The sequence below is a fragment of the Xenopus laevis genome, chromosome 6S, assembly GCF_017654675.1.
Source record: "Xenopus laevis strain J_2021 chromosome 6S, Xenopus_laevis_v10.1, whole genome shotgun sequence".
NCBI lineage: Eukaryota > Metazoa > Chordata > Amphibia > Anura > Pipidae > Xenopus > Xenopus laevis.
Window position 1 is genome coordinate 97,280,800 of NC_054382.1, and position 19,080 is coordinate 97,299,879.

The 19,080-nt window shown below is 36.7% G+C and overlaps 1 protein-coding gene across 1 annotated transcript in view; it reads left to right on the top strand.

The window, feature by feature from the left end:
- Positions 1-16,821, top strand: part of LOC108695274 (desmoglein-3) — a 31,937-nt gene extending 15,116 nt beyond the window's left edge. Inside the window, exons 7-16 of the mRNA XM_018223681.2 lie at positions 912-1,046; positions 1,958-2,143; positions 3,657-3,928; positions 4,836-4,969; positions 5,479-5,694; positions 8,745-8,984; positions 11,130-11,257; positions 13,185-13,230; positions 14,804-15,102; positions 15,596-16,821. Of these exons, the coding sequence (XP_018079170.1) occupies positions 912-1,046; positions 1,958-2,143; positions 3,657-3,928; positions 4,836-4,969; positions 5,479-5,694; positions 8,745-8,984; positions 11,130-11,257; positions 13,185-13,230; positions 14,804-15,102; positions 15,596-16,735 (2,796 nt within the window). The 3' untranslated portion in view covers positions 16,736-16,821. The remainder of the gene's footprint in view (positions 1-911; positions 1,047-1,957; positions 2,144-3,656; positions 3,929-4,835; positions 4,970-5,478; positions 5,695-8,744; positions 8,985-11,129; positions 11,258-13,184; positions 13,231-14,803; positions 15,103-15,595) is intronic.
- Positions 16,822-19,080: the final 2,259 nt, after the last annotated feature.

Genomic DNA, 19,080 nt, shown 5'->3' on the forward strand with positions numbered 1-19,080 from the left:
CATGGCTACCAGCAGCTTGTTTATATGAACTATAGTAGTGTTTCTGAAGCAAACACATCAGTTTTACCAGTGCAGGGCAACAGTACATGATATTTTCATTACTTTAAAACACTTTCATTTTTTTGGTGTTACTGTTCCTTTAATAATGATTATTGATATTAGCAGAGCAAAAATCTCCCAGGCTCCAAACCCTGTAGGGCGTTCGATCACAGGAAGGGGATGGGCTGCAGTGTTGGATTGGCCCATCGTGATACCAGGAAAACTCCCAGATATCAGTGGGCCCTCTTGCTTCCAACCATTTGGCCTATTTCATGGTCATTCCCTATTTCTTTAAGAGAGTTAATAATGGAAGAATAGAGTATATTATGTAGAGATAAAAGACTAGGAATAATAGTTTGGAAAGGGGACCCACGGTGTAAGATGTTCTGGTCGGACACTGGGAGGGGAATAGGGAAGGTTACTGGGAAGGTGGGCAATGAGAAGTGCCGGCCTAGGGGCACCCAATTTCTAAATTCAGTCCTGGATATTAGCACTACTGACTGATTTGTTCTTATGTGTTTAATTTGCTACTGACAAAACTGTTTCTTTACAACTTATTCACATAGATGTACACAGCACAATCTGTTGCAAACTTTCAAGTGCCTAATGTCCTAGGAGTTTATACAACATAGTTCTCAAGGCAGATGTATGAATGTATTTTTGTGGGGGGGGTTTGGAATTACATACTTCTCTAACCAACTATACTTCCCCCCCTCCCTGCCCTTTGGTATGTATGCCATGTATTTAAGGGAGCACTAAAACCCAGGCTGCAATATTAAATTCAGCTGACTGTGCATTATACCTGGTTGCATAATCAAGCCTACATTTCCCATTCTTATGTGTATTAACAACTTTTTGACCCAAACCATTAGGAAATAAGTAGCTATTCCCTGGTTGTTAGTGGAGCAGACATGGATGGAGCAGCTGGAGCCCTTTCTGGAGAATGCAGTGCTTCCATAAATATCCTTGATGTCAATGATAACATCCCTTCACTTGAGTATGAGTCGGTAAGTTTTTTTAAAATGTGGCAAATGATGTAGGCATAAACTTAAACCTGTGTATCAGTAAAAAATTTTTTTTTAAAAAACGATATTGACCACAAGCATTATCATGAACATCATATTTTGTTAGTAATTCGTATTTAATACATTCCACCATTGGTGGACCCAGTTCTTGCACTTCTTCATTACAAAAAGAATTATGACATTTAAATCCCATCATTTCTAATCTTTCTCCTATTATCCTTATTGTAAAAAAAAATTTTGAATGTTGTGCTACCGTCTCCATAATTTGTGTTATTTAAAAACATGGATACATGTATCCTTGTTTATATTTTTATATTGATCAAATCCACTTGATAAAACTTTTTATTTTAATTATGAATACCTGTTGTCTGCTATGGTAATCAACATCCCGGACCATCATTCTTTCGCTTAGTCTGGGATAACAACTCTCAAAAATGTTGGACCTTATTTTTAAATGTGGGAATTCCGCAGTATTCACCAACATTCAGAAATTGGGGCTTATTTACTATAAGTTTGAATTTCTCCTCATCTAATTTAACCTCAATACATGCGGCATATTTTTACAAAAAAATAGCATTGCTATTGTGTTATTGCAAGTATAATGTGGTGACGTTTTTTTGTTCACCACAATTAAAACAATCCATTAATGGAATTTTTTCAACAAGTTGATCAGATCTGTCAACTTGTTGAAACGATTCATTGATTAAACAAACATCACAGTTTAATGGTCTGATTTCTCAAAGAGTAAATTTAGAGCTATGTGTTGTCCAACATTCTTATATTTTATGAGTAAGAATATTCCGTGAGTAAGATTGAGGGAAAGAAAACATAAATAAGCGCTGAGCTTTTCTCAATAGTCTTACACTGACATTTTTCTCACACTTCTTTTCCAGTTTTCCATTTCAGTAGATGAAAATATGTTACAACAAGGATTGCTCTTTATCCAAGTAAATGATAGAGATGAAATGTACACAGACAACTGGGTGGCTGAATTCGAAATTGTGTCTGGAAATGAAGGCGGTTGGTTTGTAATTGAGACGGATGCTGTAAATAATCGCGGTGTATTACACGTTGTCAGGGTAAATCAGTTTTACTTGACTATATCATAGATGACTTAAGTTTTATAAAAAAATTATATCATTCACTAAACCTGCCCTCCAGGGATTTTTTAAGATAGTATAAAAACTTACTTTGTATTTTGACCTAGATCCTTTCCTTTATCAGTAGGACTTATTTTCAACTACAAATTGCTGTTACCTGCCTTAGCTTTATTTTAGTCTCTATTGTAACGCTGTATCTTACCAAAGAGATGAGAATAGACACACTTGTCATAGGGGCAGATTTACTAAGGTTCGAATGGTAAATTCAAATTTTCAAATAGTATTTTTGGTCAAAGCTCACAACTTCTTAAACCACCAACTGAAATTCTAAGTAGAATGTGAAATTTATCACACCTCGACCATGGAAACAGCTCTAATTTGATACCTCACCATCTTAAACCTGCCGAGTTCATGTAGAAGTCAATGGCAGAGGTCGGATGAATCATTTGAAGATTTTAGTAGCCTTCCTGACATTCGATTCAAATTTGATTAGAATTTTCGGGTTGTTCCTATTCGATCAAATTTTTAATAACCTCCCATTCGAGTTGTGAGTACATTTGAGTTTATTAGAGTTGAAAAAAATTCACATAACTCCTTTGAGTTTGACCTTTGATAAAAAAAAACCTACAATATCTTAGATACAAGTTAAAACTACACTTTTACACAATTTAAATGAAGAGCTGGGGGGGAATCCAATCCTTGAGTTTTTAGTTTAAGTAGCAAAAAAAATAGTTATTACCTCATTTTTAGAAAAATACTGCACTCTACAACACACAGTTGACCATACTACTAGTAGTACTAGCAACATAAGATAACTATTATGACAACTCCAATGGCAGATTATAAATAGTCGGAACAGGGAGGCTTGTAATACAAACCATTACAAATTGCCTTGAATCACGTACTGGGCCAGATTTAAATAAATGAGAAAACACTATCTTATGTTTTATAAAATGTAAACTTATAGGTGAGATTCCATTCGAGAAGAAAATGCGTTTTTCCTATATCAGTTGCAATTTTAACCATAGGCTTCTATAGAGTCTTCCTGATATAAATGTGAGATAAAAGTTGGGGAAATCTGGAATTTAATTTGGACATAAGCTTTTCTCATCAAATCTGAATCTGGCCCTTTGATCTCATATTGTGCTGGCTCAGCTTCTGTTTCTTTCCTCGTATCATTTGTTCTGTCTGCCTGAAGGCTTCTTCTTTTTCATCTTCTTCATCTCACAGTTACCCCATCATTTCTCAATTTGCCAGAAAGTAAAAACACCAGAGCACATTCTATATCAGCTATAATTGGGGTAGAGGTAAAATATTTGCAAGAGACTTCTGTACAGTTAAAAACCATGTGATTAAATTAGCCTTACAATATGTATACTATACACCTTCAATATACTTTTTCCTTCATGTGTTGCTCGATAATGTTAATAATATACCAATTTATTTCAATCTCAATAGCCAATGTGATAAATCATTTCTATGTTCTATTTAGGAATTAAACTATGAAGCAATGCAAATGATGAACCTTGGCTTTGTTGTGAGAAACAGGGCTCCCTTCCATTCTTCTATTATATCTCAGTACCAAGCGAAGGTGACTAACATTGCCGTTCATGTACAAAATGTGAATGAAGGATTCGCTGTCATCCCACGTCCATTAGTTGTGAACATTCCAGCAGGCCTGAGCAGGGAACAGTTGCTTAATTATATACTGGTCAAACTGCAGATGGAAAATCTGGACACTGGGGAAATTATAACAAACGCAGTGTAAGTCATTCTCAGTACAGCAGCTTGTTTTTACAACATTCATCGACACAGGCCAGGAAAACACAATGCAGGGGTCATTTACCAATGCAAGTGCAACGTGCAAATTCTAACACGCACAACCATGTTTGTTATCCATAATGCAGTGTTTCGCTCCATAATTTGGGGCTGCACTTCTGAGATGCACCTGCCACAATTGTGTCCATTGCATCAAAACAGATACAACTCGATGCTAATCCAGTGCAAATTGTGTCTAGCATTTTCAGACTGGGTGTTGAGTCACAAGACTTGTTGGACACAAGTCTAATGTGCCTATTGACACAATTAATGAATTGAATCAATATGTGTTTTTGCAAATGACCCCTCTTGTATTCTTAATGAGTACATATAAATAAATAGATACGATTCAATTCTGAGCTGATTTGTTACCACTGTATAGCACTCATTAAGTATTGTATTATAAAATGCAGGGCCTGATTTACATAGTAGGCGTCCCTATGCCTGTTGCTGTTCATTGCCCCCTTTCCCACCCCTAACTTTGTGCACATGCACAAACTTTCAGCATCGGGTCTGGAGTACTGGGTATTGGTGCACAGGAAATTTTAAAAACAAATGTATCTCCTGCAAATCCCCAGTGCTTCTGAACCAATGCGAGGGTGGTTGGGCAGCATGCTACCCCCCCTACAATTCTGTCACACTAGGCCCGGGCCTTTGTGGCCTTTCCATAAATCCAGGCCTGATAAAATGGAAAGTATTTTTGATTATTGGGTCAAACAACAACAATATGCAGCTCATACCAATAAAACTTGGAAAACACGTAAAGTATTTCATCTCTAACACAGAATAGAAAATCTAAAAAAAATGCTCATAATTTTATACATCTATTAATATCTTTATTGTTTTCTAACAGGTTTACCACAGATGAAAATAGTAGCAAATGGTTATTTATTGATGAACAGGGGAATGTCAGACTTATAGGCGATCTACCTCGAGACACCGCTGGCAACGGCAATTTCACTGCAAACATCCTTGGAACAGACAACAGTAAATTAGCTTTTAGAATTTTGTCTCTCTTCTCTGCTGCCCTTCCTGTATGAAGCACTGACAGGTTCAGAGCAGATTTGTATATAGAGACATTAATTGGCATGTCCTACTCCTTTCATTAGTTCTAGAGATGGACCTGTCATGAAGGGCAGAAGATGGTTACCAGATCATTTGAAAATATAGAGACACATCTAGAAAATCTAGCTTAAAGGGCTGCACTAATTGCAATTTAATTTGCATGCCATCAGTGCAGCCATGCAACATTTTTAAGAAGTGTCTCTGAATTTTCAAGTGATCTGGTAACCCTAGGGAAAGGAGCATTTTGGGTGTACAATGTAATAAATTAGCTATTTTGTCTTGAATTGTCTTTCATCAAACAATAGTCCATGGGTCATTTCTGGGGTGGTTATTTTTTGGCAAGACAAATTCCTATATTAATATTAATGTGAAAAGCCACACGGCAAAAAAAGTGCAAAAAAAAAAAATCTGTTCTGACAAATGTATTTCAGGTGATCCAAATCGTCCAAATATCGTTTCTACCATACTTACTGTGGATGCTACAAAACCAACCTGCCCTGTGATTACCTCTCAGTCAAGGACAGTATGTTCAAGAAGTCCCCAGGTTGTTCTTCAGGCAGATGATGGTGTTGGATTTGTCACTTCTCCGTTTACATTCAGCCTTGTGTCCTCATCAGATAATTCATTTACCCTGACAAAAGTAAATGGTGAGTGCGTTAAAGTATATACATATGCCACACACACACACAACTGAAAGGGGTTTCTCACTTTTAAATAAACGTCTAAATAAACTGATGAGAACAATGATATTCTGACACAATTTACAATTGGTTTTCATTTTTTTTTTGCAGTTTATGTATTTAACTTTTGATATCTGCTTGCTGGGGTCTTAGGTGAGGGCCTGAATAGGAAGATTATACCTGCTTATATCTAATTCGCAAAAACCGTAGTGAATGTTAACGACCCTGTTTGTGTACTATTTGACTGATTACAGATCTCAACAACTTCCTCACATATTCGCAGTGTATGAAATTTCGCAATTGCAAAGCATATTTTGCAACAAAATATTTCACAAAACTTCAGAGCAGGTGTTAATGCTAACCTTTGCTTAGCAATGTAATATTCAGCAGAGAAGGATTTTACATTGCAAGCAGCACTAACCATTCACAAATGGCATTTTAAACAACACTTGCAATTTTAATTAATCTTACTTTTAAAGGGGTTGAACAGCTGGCAGGTATTTGGCCAGTAACATCACTTAGGTGCAAATTAAGAAGTACTGTATCCTGTGTAACCAGTGTCATAACTAGTGTGTGCCCCCCAGCCAAAAAATCTTCAGAGGGGCCCGGAGCACGCCAATCCCCATCCTCCCACCCACTTCCCATCCAGCTTCAACCCCATGTCCTCCCTCCCCCCCCACTCCCCACCCAAACTCTGCCCACTCCCGCCAGACTTGCGTCCCCCTTCCTTTCCACAGGTAAGAGAGCGTCTGGGGAGGAGGGGATCTTTTATTACCTATAGAGGAAGCAGACCCCACAGTCAGGGCCCCCCTGTGACTGTGGGGTCTGCTTCCTCTATAGTTACACCACTGTGTGTAGCCACAAAAGCTGGCAATCAACTGATTATTTACATGTAAGAAAAAATAATACATTATTCACACAGTCCAAAGTCATACCACATGCACTATGGTCCATGTTATCCAGAGGATCTTATTAACTTGTATATTTAAGAATTGGGGGGGAGGAACAGAGACATACAAATCTGCGTAACACTTCCTTGCAACTAATGCCCTGGCTAAAATCAGACATAGAAACACAGAAATGCTAACCATTGTGCCACAAAACAACCTATATTTTATTAAGATACAGAGGGGCCCCAGAATGTATATAAATGTACCCTTTGCACTGCCACAGAGCTGCTATCAAATATTTCTGTTTCCCTTTTCAAAATTGAGTGATGTTGCACCTGTTGATCCAGGAGAACCCTGAAACTATCACCATGTCTCATCCAATACATTTAAACAATGGCCAGACAGCAATTTCAGTAACCTTATATCAGAAAACTTGAATTACAGGAAGGCCATCTCCCATTAGATAATAATTCTAATTCTGAAAATGAAGCTCCAAGACTAAGAAATAGTGAGTTCTAAGTGTATGTTGAGTGTACTAGGAATAAGGACTAGCAAGTAAAGCATTGTCAGACCAGTGGAAATCTTCATTCCTAGTACACTCAACATAGACTTATTAGCACTCACTATTTCTATCTCACTATTTCTGTGACAGTGAGTCACATAATCAATAAAAATATACATTTACAAAACAATACTGGAAAATAATCAGCCCCTGATCTAAATTTTGTTTCAGTTTAAATGAAGACAAAACGCCAACTGTATGAACCCAGTTGCAAGTACAAATGTTGTGCATATTGACGTGATTCGTTAAAGGGATACTGTCATGGGAAAACATTTTTTCAAAATGCTCCAGCAGAATTCTGCACTGAAATCTGTTTCTCAAAAAAGCAAACAGATTTTTTTATATTTAATTTTGAAAGCTGACATGGGGCTAGACATATTGTCAGATTCCCAGCTGCCCCAGTCATGTGACTTCTGTTCTGATAAAGTTCCGTCACTCTTTACTGCTGTGCTGCAAGTTGGAGTGATATCACCCCCTCCCTTCCCCCCCCCCAACAGCCTAACAAAAGAACAATAGGAAGGTAACCAGATAACAGCTCCCTAACACAAGATAACAGCTGCCTGGTAGATCTAAATACAGCACTTAATAGTAAAAAAATCTAGGTCTCACTGCGACACATTCAGTTACAATGAGTAGGAGAAACAACAGCCTGCCAGAAAGCAGTTCCATCCTGAAGTGCTGGCTCTTTCTGAAAGCACATGACCAGGCAAAAATGGCCTGAGATGGCGCCTACACACCAATATGACAACTAAAAAAAATACACTTGCTGGTTCAGGAATTAAATTTTATATTGCAGAGTGAATTATTTGCAGTGTAAACAGTGTAATTTAGAAATAAAAATGACATCATAAAAATCATGACATTATCCCTTTAAAGGTATTTGTGCACTTCTGTATAGTCGTGCTAAGTGCCATTGCGTCAGTCCAGTCTGCTGTGATAAATCAGGCACAAGTGCACGTATTGATGCTAGTGAACCCTGAAGCTACCACCAACCTAACATGACAGTAATCCCCATATCAGGTTGTTTCAAAAGGCACCACAAACTTGCACCAAATGAATCACACACATGCCGGAAATGACATAGGGGTATATTTATCAAAAGGTGAAGTTAGAGATCACCACAGTCCTCTAGAGTGAAATTCTCCCACTCTCCATTAATTTTATGGGATTTTATCAATGGGTGTAAGTGAAAGTTCATACTTTGATGAATACACTTTCCCATAGAAATGAATGGAGAGTGGCGGAATTTCACTCTAGAGGACTGTGGCAATTTCTAACTTCACTCTTTTATAAATATACCCCATAGTCTCCGCAATTCTGCAACTGTATTTTGCAAGAAAGGGGCACCTGCAATTTGGTCCATTTTAATGTATGGTCCGGCAATCAGCACACAAACACAATGACGCAAAAATGGTGGAAATTACTGGAAATTGCACTATGTACATGGCCCTGATAAATGAGGCTTTAAATTAGTTTTTATTTGTTGTGATATTTATTGAATACACCTAAGTTTTACTTCACAGACTATCACAATTCATCTACTCATTATTGACTTTTTATTGCAGATACAAGTGCGATGTTAACAACACAAAATATAAATAACCGTAATGTTACTGTTGACGTTCAAGTTACAAACATAAATGGTGAGAGTTGTGCCCAACCTGTACGTATCCAACTGCAAGTCTGTGACTGTCTGGGAAATGGAGACACCTGCACACAAGTAGGAACATTCCAAATGGGAACAAGAGTTGCGCTGGGCCCTGCAGCCATTGGACTTTTGATCATGGGGTTCTTAGCACTTTTATGTAAGTAGAATTTTTTCTAATTCTTCACATTCCTTTTTTTTACACATATTTTAGAATTTAATTCCCGAAAACCACAAATTATTTGGATTATTGTACAAAAACCAGCGCAAATCATTGTATCTTCCAATTGTAAATCGCCTGCCATTGACTTCTACATGACCTTGGCAGGTTTGAGATGCTGTACTTTTTTATTTAGACTTTTAGCAGCCTTGGGGAATAATGAATCTCAAAAAAAAATGTTGTTTTCCCCTTTAAAACTCCAACCAGAATTTTTTTTTAATCTTATTAATAAATGATAGACAGATCCCTTGGAATGAGTTACTCATCCATGGCCAGGACAATGAGTTGACATAAACCATGTCCAAAATAGAACTCAACCCACTGGTTTAACCACCGAGACAGAGCCCATAGGTTTAACCTATAAAAGAGAACTAAACCCTAAAAATGAATATGGCTAAAAATGCCATAGTTTATAAACTGAACCTATTGCTCCAGCTTAAATTTGGAGCTTTTCAATAGCAGAAATGATCCAGGACTTCAAACTTGTCACAGGGGTGTCTGTGACACTCACATGCTCAGTGGGCTCTGAGCAGCTGTTGAGAAGCTAAGTTTAGGGGTCATCACAAATTATCAAACAGACAATGAGGTTGGTCTGTATTATAATATAAAGGAACTATTGTGAAAATGAAAATTTATTATAAGCTTCCACGTACTGACGTAAGAAACTTTCTAAATACAACCAATTTAAAATTCTGCATTGTTTCTGAAATAATAAAGTTCATCTTCACTATTCATCTCTCGGCATCTCTTCATTCTCTCTTCATGCAGAAGATCCAATATATCTTATAGGGGGGCTTCTTTTGCCTAGAAGATGTATTAGAGCTCACTCTATTAAAATCACCAGACATCATGTCTCTCTACATGCAGGATTTGGTGCAAAAGTCAGTTATTTTGCTAGATTTTGTTTGTACTGGAATCTGGATTTATTTGAGTGAGCTCTAATACAGCTACTAGGAAAGGAAGCCCCCTATAAGATATATTGTATCTAACTGTCAATGAATATCTAAAAAACCCAACTGCTGCAAGAAGACAGAATGAAGAGAAACAGATGCTGAGATATAAATTGAGAAGATAAACTTGATTATTTCAGAAACGATGCAGAATAGATTTGTATAGAAAGTTTCTTATTTCAGTATTATGAAGCTTATGTTAAATTTTGATTTTCACGATAGTTCCCATTTAATTACTAATCAGCCTTATGTTTTGACATTTCTATTCTGTGTATATAGTATATTGTGAGTTGGTCCCTAAGTTCAGTAAATGACAACACAGAGCATGTGCAGTGAATCAGCAGAAAAAAAGATGGGGAGCTACTGGGGATCCTTGGTGACACAGATCTTTACTGCTAAAGGACTGTGGTTGCCTTGGGCTGGTAGAAAAGCCCAAAACATAATATAAAACATTTCTGCCCTAATTAGTAGGAAAGTTCCAGTTCTCCTTTAAAGGAACAGTAACGCCAATTAAAGTGTTTTCAAGTAATGAAAATTGAATGCACTGTTGTGCTGCACTGGTACGTTTGTTTCAGAAACTCTACTATACTGTAGTTTATATAAACAAGCTGCTGTGTAACCATGGGGACAGCCATTCAAAGCTGAAAAAGGATAAAAGGCACAGGATACACAACAGATTACAGATAAGCTCTGTAGTATACAATGGGATTCTTCAGAATTTATCTGTGATCTACTGTGTATCCTGTGCTTGAATGGCTGCCCCATGGCTATTCAGCAGCTTCTTTATATAAACTATAGTAGTGTTTCTAAAGCTTACATGCCAGTTTTGCCAGTGGAGGGCACCGTACATAACACTGTTGTTCCCATAAAAAACTTTCATTTTTTGGTGCTACTGTTCCTTTAAGCTACAGCCCATTAACATAAATACTGAGCCAGATTAAACTTCTCCAGCCAGGTTTCAGTTAAGAGATGATGCTAGAACTGGATGTTACAACGTGGCTACAATTTCAAACAATACTTTGTTTATCAATCATCTTTTCAGAGAAGGCAGCTTGGAACATATACAATGAACATATATGTCACTGGACACATCCCATTTCTGTTCTAAATATTGTATATTTTGTTTTATTGACAGTGGTACCGCTATTACTGCTACTCTGCTCATGCGGATCTGCAGCAAATAATACATTTATCCCTGTAGCCGATGGGTACGATGGTGGATACCGGCCCTGGGGGACTGAAGGTGCAAAACCTGAGGATGTGGTGAGTTGATCTACATTTCTTGACCCTGTCTTTGCAATAAACATAGACATAATCTTCATTCTTATTGGGTCCAAAATACTGAAAAAATTAAAATATGCCAAATGCCCATATATGTAATGAATAATGATTGTCTAAAGGTTCTCTGAAAACAAATAAGTTTTGATAAAATGAGAGGGAAATGTATCACAATAAAGATGAGCAGAGAGCAGAACAGACAGGAATCTATGAAATATTGCACAAGGGGAGAGTTAATACACTATGCCTGTCACAGTATGGCAACATCCCAAATTGCCATCCTTCTCATATTAGAACACCAACAGGTGCCTGTGCTTTTAAAGTGCCAATGGAGAAAGACATTCCTTCTGATTTCTTTTTTGACCTCATAATTGCTGCCTATTATGTCATTATTATGTCGTAAACACCTGTCATTTACCTTAAAGGAAAACTATACCCCCCAAACAATGTAGGTCTCTATTAAAAGATACTGAGTAAAACAGCTCATGTGTAAAACCCTGCTTCATGTAAATGAACCATTATCATAATAATATACTTTATTAGTAGTATGTGCCATTGGGTAATCATAAATAGAAAATTGCCATTTTAAAAAATAAGGGCCGTCCCCTGAGATCGTAAGATTCACTGTGCACACATACAAACCACATGTAAGGTCACATGAGCCAATTAACAGACAGAGTTGTGTCTTTTGCTTCCTCACTTCTTCCTGTTACAGTTAGTGTTGTAGTATTTCTGGTCAGGTGATCTCTGAGGCAGCACAGATAGAGTCACGAAATGGTGGTTCAAGGCAAGAGATGTAAAAGGGCAATATTTATGTAAATATATATTCCAGTTTGGTAAGATTCTTTAATATTCATTCACTTTGATATAAACTATCTGTTGCTTAAGTATTCATTTTGGGGGTATAGTTTTCCTTTAACCTTTTTTATTTGATTGTATTACACAAAGTGAGGTTATTGTACCTTGTCATATAATGTCCTAACACAGAACACATACACTAGGTAGGAGAAAGATAAGGGTTCATTTACTATTGCTTGTAGCAACACTGGGTACAAAAATATGTGCAAAATGGCAGCTTTTTTTAAAATAACTTACAAGGCCCAAAGCATTTTCTTTCAGCACTTTGGACTGTGGTGCCCAGTGAATAAAAAAGGGAATGTATTCATCCCCTTCAGCTCTCAGGGATGGGCAAATGACGCCCGTAGACTCCAATGGAAGAAAAAGAAATGACGTACGTCCAAAAAATTCACCATGCGTCAAAAAGATTTGTTGCCCATAGACTTCAATACATTTTGGCAAATTATCACGAATTTATTGGCGAAACAAAATTCGCCCATCCACACAGAAAGCAAAATACATAGCCTAAAAAGCAGAAAGGATTAATGTGCAGGGGTATATTGATTTAGCCCTTGCAGAGCAAAGGAGAAGTAAATTCCCCACTAGGTATATACTGTAAGTGCAATAAATAAAAAGGGCAAATGCAAAAGTCTTGTTGACTATAGCAATATGGATATCTAGTGAACTGAAACACCATATCATTCCTCTGCTATGAATATAGAGAATGTCATCTAAGTGATCAGCACCTTTATTTAGAAAAAATAAAACAGATTATATAGTGAATAATGTACCCCCTCTTGTAAATTATAAGGATATTATAAGTTACCGAGGAGTTTCATGACAATGTAAAAACACGAGGTAACTTATAATATCCTTATAAGTGCATTTGATGTCAGACTTGGTGAGTATACTGTACCTAGATGCAGGAATACATTCTAGAGAAGCTACAAGGCATACATGTTGTGACTGTTGCCTACTTGCTTTTCATATGTCATCCTCTCCTTTGCTATAAGGTGACAAAATCAATTTAATATTCAATGCTAGCTTTAAAAATATATATTTCATTTGTTTATAGGATGTGACCAATTTGCTTGTAAGTTCGGGTGCTCCAGAAAGTTATGGTAAGTTAAAGCAGAAGTAATTTATTATATTTTATATTATATATTCCGAGACATTTTTAATCTGACTTTGCAACCTTTCTAACATTTGAAAATTATTTCCTGTAACACTTTCTTGCGACGCCTCTGTTCCTTAATGGGGAACTACTGTGAAAATGAAAATGTAATATAAGCTTCCTCGTACTGAAGTAAGAAACTTTCTAAATACAATCAATTAAAAATTCTGCATTATTTCTGAAATAATCAAGTTTATATTCACTATATTCACTATTCCCCTCAAATGTCTGTTTCTCTTCATTGTGTCTTTATGCAGCAGTTGGGTGTCAGATGAATTATCTAATATATCTTATAGGTGGGGGGCTCCATTTCCTAGCAGATGTATTAGAGCTCACTCAAATAACTGATTCCAGTACAAACAAAATCTAACAAAATAACTGCACAAATTCTGCATGTAGAGAGACATTGACTTTTGGTGATTTTAATAGAGTGAGTTCTAATACATCTTCTAGGCAAAAGGAGCCCCCTATAAGATATATTGGATCAATCGACTGACACCCAGCTCCTGAATGAGGACAGAATAAGGAGAAACAGATGCTGAGAGAGGGATAGTAAAGATAAACTTGATTATTTCATAAACTGTACAGAATTTGTTTGTATTTAGAAATTTTCTTATGTCACTATGATGAAGCTTATATTAACTTTTCATTTTCACGATAGTTCACTTTTAAGTGCTTTCGGCTAAATGGTGTATAATATGCTAAACTTTTCATAGACAGTATGACAACACTACAATTGCACATTGAACTATTCTTCTGTGCAGCTGCTCAGAACTAAAATGTCTATGATGAACTGTAAAGTCTTTGCTGGCAGGAAATTTCAGGTGCAGCTTAAAGACCATCACTCATAAAGACCATCACTCAGCATGTAGCCCTCCCATATTGCTAGTTTAGAACTGGCAAACATAAAAGAACACCCTAAGCTCTAGGTTCTAGTCTCTAATGAAATAAGGAACAACTGAAAATCAAGTTGTTAATAAGCTTTGGAAAACGTCTGCATCTAAAAGCTTGCAAGGCCATGTAGAAGTCAATAAGAGTTGTCTTAGGCAAAATTTCAACTATTTATTCAATTTGAGTTTTTTTGAGCTCGTATACTCACATTCTGATTTTTTAAATAAATTCGGTAACTGGTGTATTTTTTTAAATTGTGACTTTATTTAAAATAGAAAAAAAACTTTAAATTTACGCAGATCCATGTTTTACTAAATAAAGCCCTTATTGTAGCCTTCTACCCCTATAACTGTTTACTGATTGGTGATAATCCCTGTTCACGCAGACTTGTAGTACTTCCCATTCAGTGGGTGTATTTCTACTACTTTAAGAAGTGAGCACCAAAACACTTCACCTGCTATTGCCCTTACAGATTCTAGAGAAACCTCCAGGGATTCATCTTCATCTGATGAAGCACAAGAGCTTAGCGCATAAAAATATGATTTTAAGGCATATTAAAAATATTTTTTTATAATTCAAAATGTATTTGATTTTAAAGCATCATCTTAGAACATTCTTTTTATTTTCAGATTTGAGCTCACACAACTACATATCTGGAGGAGGTGGAGGACTGGAATCAACAACAGCAGCAACAACAGCTGCAGCTGGTGACTTTGGAACTTCGAGGGTTCATTCTAGATCTTTTGGCACAGGACTGGGTGCAGCCACTGCAATGGGCACTGGGGCAGGAATCATTGGGACTGGTTTGGGAATACATGGATTTTCTAGAGACAGTAATGCTGCAGGGTCGGTGACTGGAGCTATGTCTTCACATTACAGAGATGGAGGCACTGTAAACACAACTTTTGTGGAGAACTACTTTGCAGAAGTAAGAATCAAACCCATGAAAATATATTATATCCTAATGGCTGATTTGTGACTGATTGAGTCTTTCAGCTCCAGCAATCATTAAGGAAACCCCACGTGAGTTAAAAAACTCACACAAGCTTTCAGGGGAAAAAACATTCTTTGTTGAGTTTGGGCTAAAACAGCTTCCTGAACTCACACAGAGTTTCCTTCATTATTGCTCAAGCCAAAAGGTTCAAGCAGTCATAAAAAGGGCCCTTAAGTATTCCTTTATAGAGACTAACAACTAACTATGCACTTGACTTACCATCTGATCAAAGAAGCAGGAAGCTGGAGTTTAGAAATATACAGTAGTTAAAGCCACAATTCAGTGATTACTGTTCTAATTACCTTTTAGGCTGCTTAAACTTTAGGTCATTAACTTTATTTTAAATTGCATATATACAATTTAAGAAATACACAATGATATCTACATAATCACTCGTTTTAAATGAAATTACTAATTTTATTTTTAGAAAGCGGAAGCCTACGCCAATGAGGATGAATCTCGACCAGCAAATGATTGCCTTTTGATTTATGATAACGAAGGTGTGGGAAGCCCTACTGGGTCTATCGGATGCTGCAGTTTTATTGATGACGACTTGGATGACAGCTATTTGGACAATTTGGGACCAAAATTTAAAACTCTGGCAGAAATATGTTCTGGTAAAAAACCCGATCCTGTGCCGAGTGCTAGAGAACCAAAAATAGTTACTAGTATTCCCAGAGTAGAGCCCGACAGCTTTTCATTGCCATCTACCCCTATTCCTAGTTCTACCTATGTAAGTGAAAGCTTTTCATCCTCCAACCTGCCACCTGCTAAACCTATTTCTGAGCCTAGAGATTATGTAGTAACTGAGACTTACACAACATCTGGTCCTGCTATGAACCCCTCTGTATATGCATTTGATCCAATTGTTCAGCCTAACATCTTGGTGACAGAGAGAATGCTTGGGTCTACTTCAGGAGTGAGAGGTGCATTTCCTGAAATAACTGATAGATCCAATGTTATTGTGACAGAAAGAGTTATGCGCCCTGCTTCTGGGGTACATGATATAGTTGATTTTGCAAATATACAAGACAGTTCAAATGTACTACGGGAGAGAATGAGAGCACCTAGCAGTTCAAGGAATGCTGGGTCATTCAATTTCCCAGATTTAAGTGACAGTCAGAATGTTGTTGTTACTGAAAGAATGATACATCCCATCTCCAATGCTCAAGGAAATTTAGATATGCATTCTAATTTTATGGATGGCCAGAATGTTCTTGTAACTGAAAGGCTGATACAACCAGTATCCAATGTTTCCAGTGGTAGAAATATCCATCCTGATCTAGTCGGGGGACAAAATGTAATAGTGACAGAAAAAACAGTTCGATCTGCCCAGGGTAGTCAAAGCCATGTGCTAAGACCTGAATCCTTACTAACTGTTGGTTCCACATCCCCCGGTGTCACTCGCAGTAGGGTCACCAAGTACAGCACCGTACAATCTGGCCCTGGTGTCCAAAGCCATGTGCTAAGCCCTGATCCCTTACTAACACAAACTGTTGGATCCACTTCCCCCGGTGTCACTCGCAGTAGAGTCACTAAGTACAGCACCGTACAGTATTCCCAATAATACATCTTTTGTGATATTTGTTTAAAGATTCGAGATATAATAGAGTTATCAGTGTAAAGCTTGTTTTGGACCCATAAAACTGATATAATGGCTAAAGCCTCTGCTAACAAGCTGGAGAGATTTTCTTATGCATTTATTGTCGGAAAACCTTTGAACATATGGTGAAACTTCAATTTTACATCACCTAATTTAGGTTTTCCCTCATTTTACATCTTTTTATGGTTCTCCCTATATATTATGCATTATACATTACCCCGATTTTATATTTTCCCTGATTTTACACCATTTTTTTCAGGTCACCTTAAAAATGTAAAACAGGGGTTCTACTGAATTCAGGGTTCATACACCATACATCATATTCAGTTGTAATTAGCAAACAATATCCAAATAGGTTATGTTCAATCCTAAATACTTGGATTGTTCAATAAATTCTTATAGAACCAGACATTTTCTACTTTCAGCTTTCTGTTCTGTTACATAATAAGAGCTGCACTATAGTTAGCATTGTTTGTAATCAGGCTATGTATTTGCAGTACAGGTATGGGATCCGTTATCTGGAAACCCGTTATCCATAAAGTTCCAAATTACGGAAAGGCCGTCTTCCATAGACTCCATTATAATCAAATAATCCAAAATGTTAAAAATGACTTCCCTTTTCTCTGTAGTAAGAACAGTTGCTTGTACTTGACCCCAACTAAGATATACTTAATCCTTATTGGAAGTAAAACCAGCCTATTGGGTTTATTTAATGTTTACATGATTTTCTAGTAGTCTTAAGGTGTGAAGATCCATATTATGGAAAGACCCGTTATCCCGAAAGCCCCAGGTCCCGATGATTCCGGATAATAGGTCCTATACCTGTACTTCCAATTAATTTAAAGTTTAATTAAAGTACATTATTACATTTTTAGAAATGTTCTATAGTTTCCAGAACCAGACTAGTTCCAGCTGGTATTACTGTACAGTATGTAAATGGAATTTATCATACAGATATATACAAATGTACCAGATTCTTCAGGTCATATAAGATTTTAATAAACTGAGGTTTACTGTATATACTTAGTTTATCAAAATAAACCAACCCACTCCTTCAGGAGAGAGAACAATCCCTGATATGGGAAATCCATCAAACAGCTGTCATGAAAAACAAACCCATTGTATTTATTTGGTTTAGGATATTGGCTTTATATTTTGCTTTAGTTGCCATGTTTAATTACAACTTTGCTTTGCTGCATTGTATTTTTTTTTTTTTTTTTTTGGAAAAGCAGGATTTGCATTTGCTGTATTGCATATTATAAAAGCTATTCATTTTTAGATAGAAATAAGGAGCAGTCTTTTTTTGTTTGAATCATGCTAATTACTATTAAATATTTTGTAAACCTGGTTGCAAACATTCTTGCTTATAAATGAACCAGCATAAAGAAGGATTTTATTTCTCTGCTCAATTTTATTTTATTACCAAATATATACTATTCTGCATTCCCTTACCACTGACTGCATTTATTTAGGCTTTATCCCCTCAATTGAAGTAAATAAGGAAATGGCCTTGGTTTCCCCTAAAAATGTATCAAAGTGAGAAGTGATGTGGCTAACTGAACATCAGACATCAGTGCAGAGGTACAAATATACCATATGGGAGAATACAATAAACGTAGTAAAGTTAGAATGAAAAAAAAATCACATTTTGCAATGTAATATTTTTGTTAAACAAACATTACCATAAAATATCACAAAAGAATAAAGCCACATACTGTAATATGCAATAGCAGATATACATTGGACATTTTTGCATGTCACCGTAAGCTTATGCTTTGAAATCTATGCAAAACTGAAAGAAGTTTTAAATTCAAAAGTGATGTAAAGTGGCTTATTTAACAATATTACATAGGGATGTAAAGGAGAATGAAAGCTATTGCAATAGTGCAAGCTAGAACACTATATTTATTCTGCAGAATGGTTAACCATACCTGAGTAAACAGCTCTAGACACTGTCTCTGTTTGTTAAGGATAGCAGCTGCCATATTAGCTTGCTGTGACATCACTTCCTGCCTGAGTCTCTTCCTGCTCACTCATAACTCTGGGCTCAGAGTACAGCATGGAGGGGAGGAGGGAGGGGGAAAGCGAGGGGAGAGAGGAGCAAACTGAGAATGCTCAAGCCCGAGCCCTGGAGGTTTAAAGAAGTGTAATACAGAAGCCTATGTATATACAATAGAAGGAAAGAAATGCAGTGTTTCTTTTGAGGACTCAGAGCAGCATTACTTTGAGGGTGTACTGGTGTATTTATATAGACCTTTCTGATAAAGCTTATTTAGTTTTAGCCTCTCCTTCTCCTTTAAAATATTTTT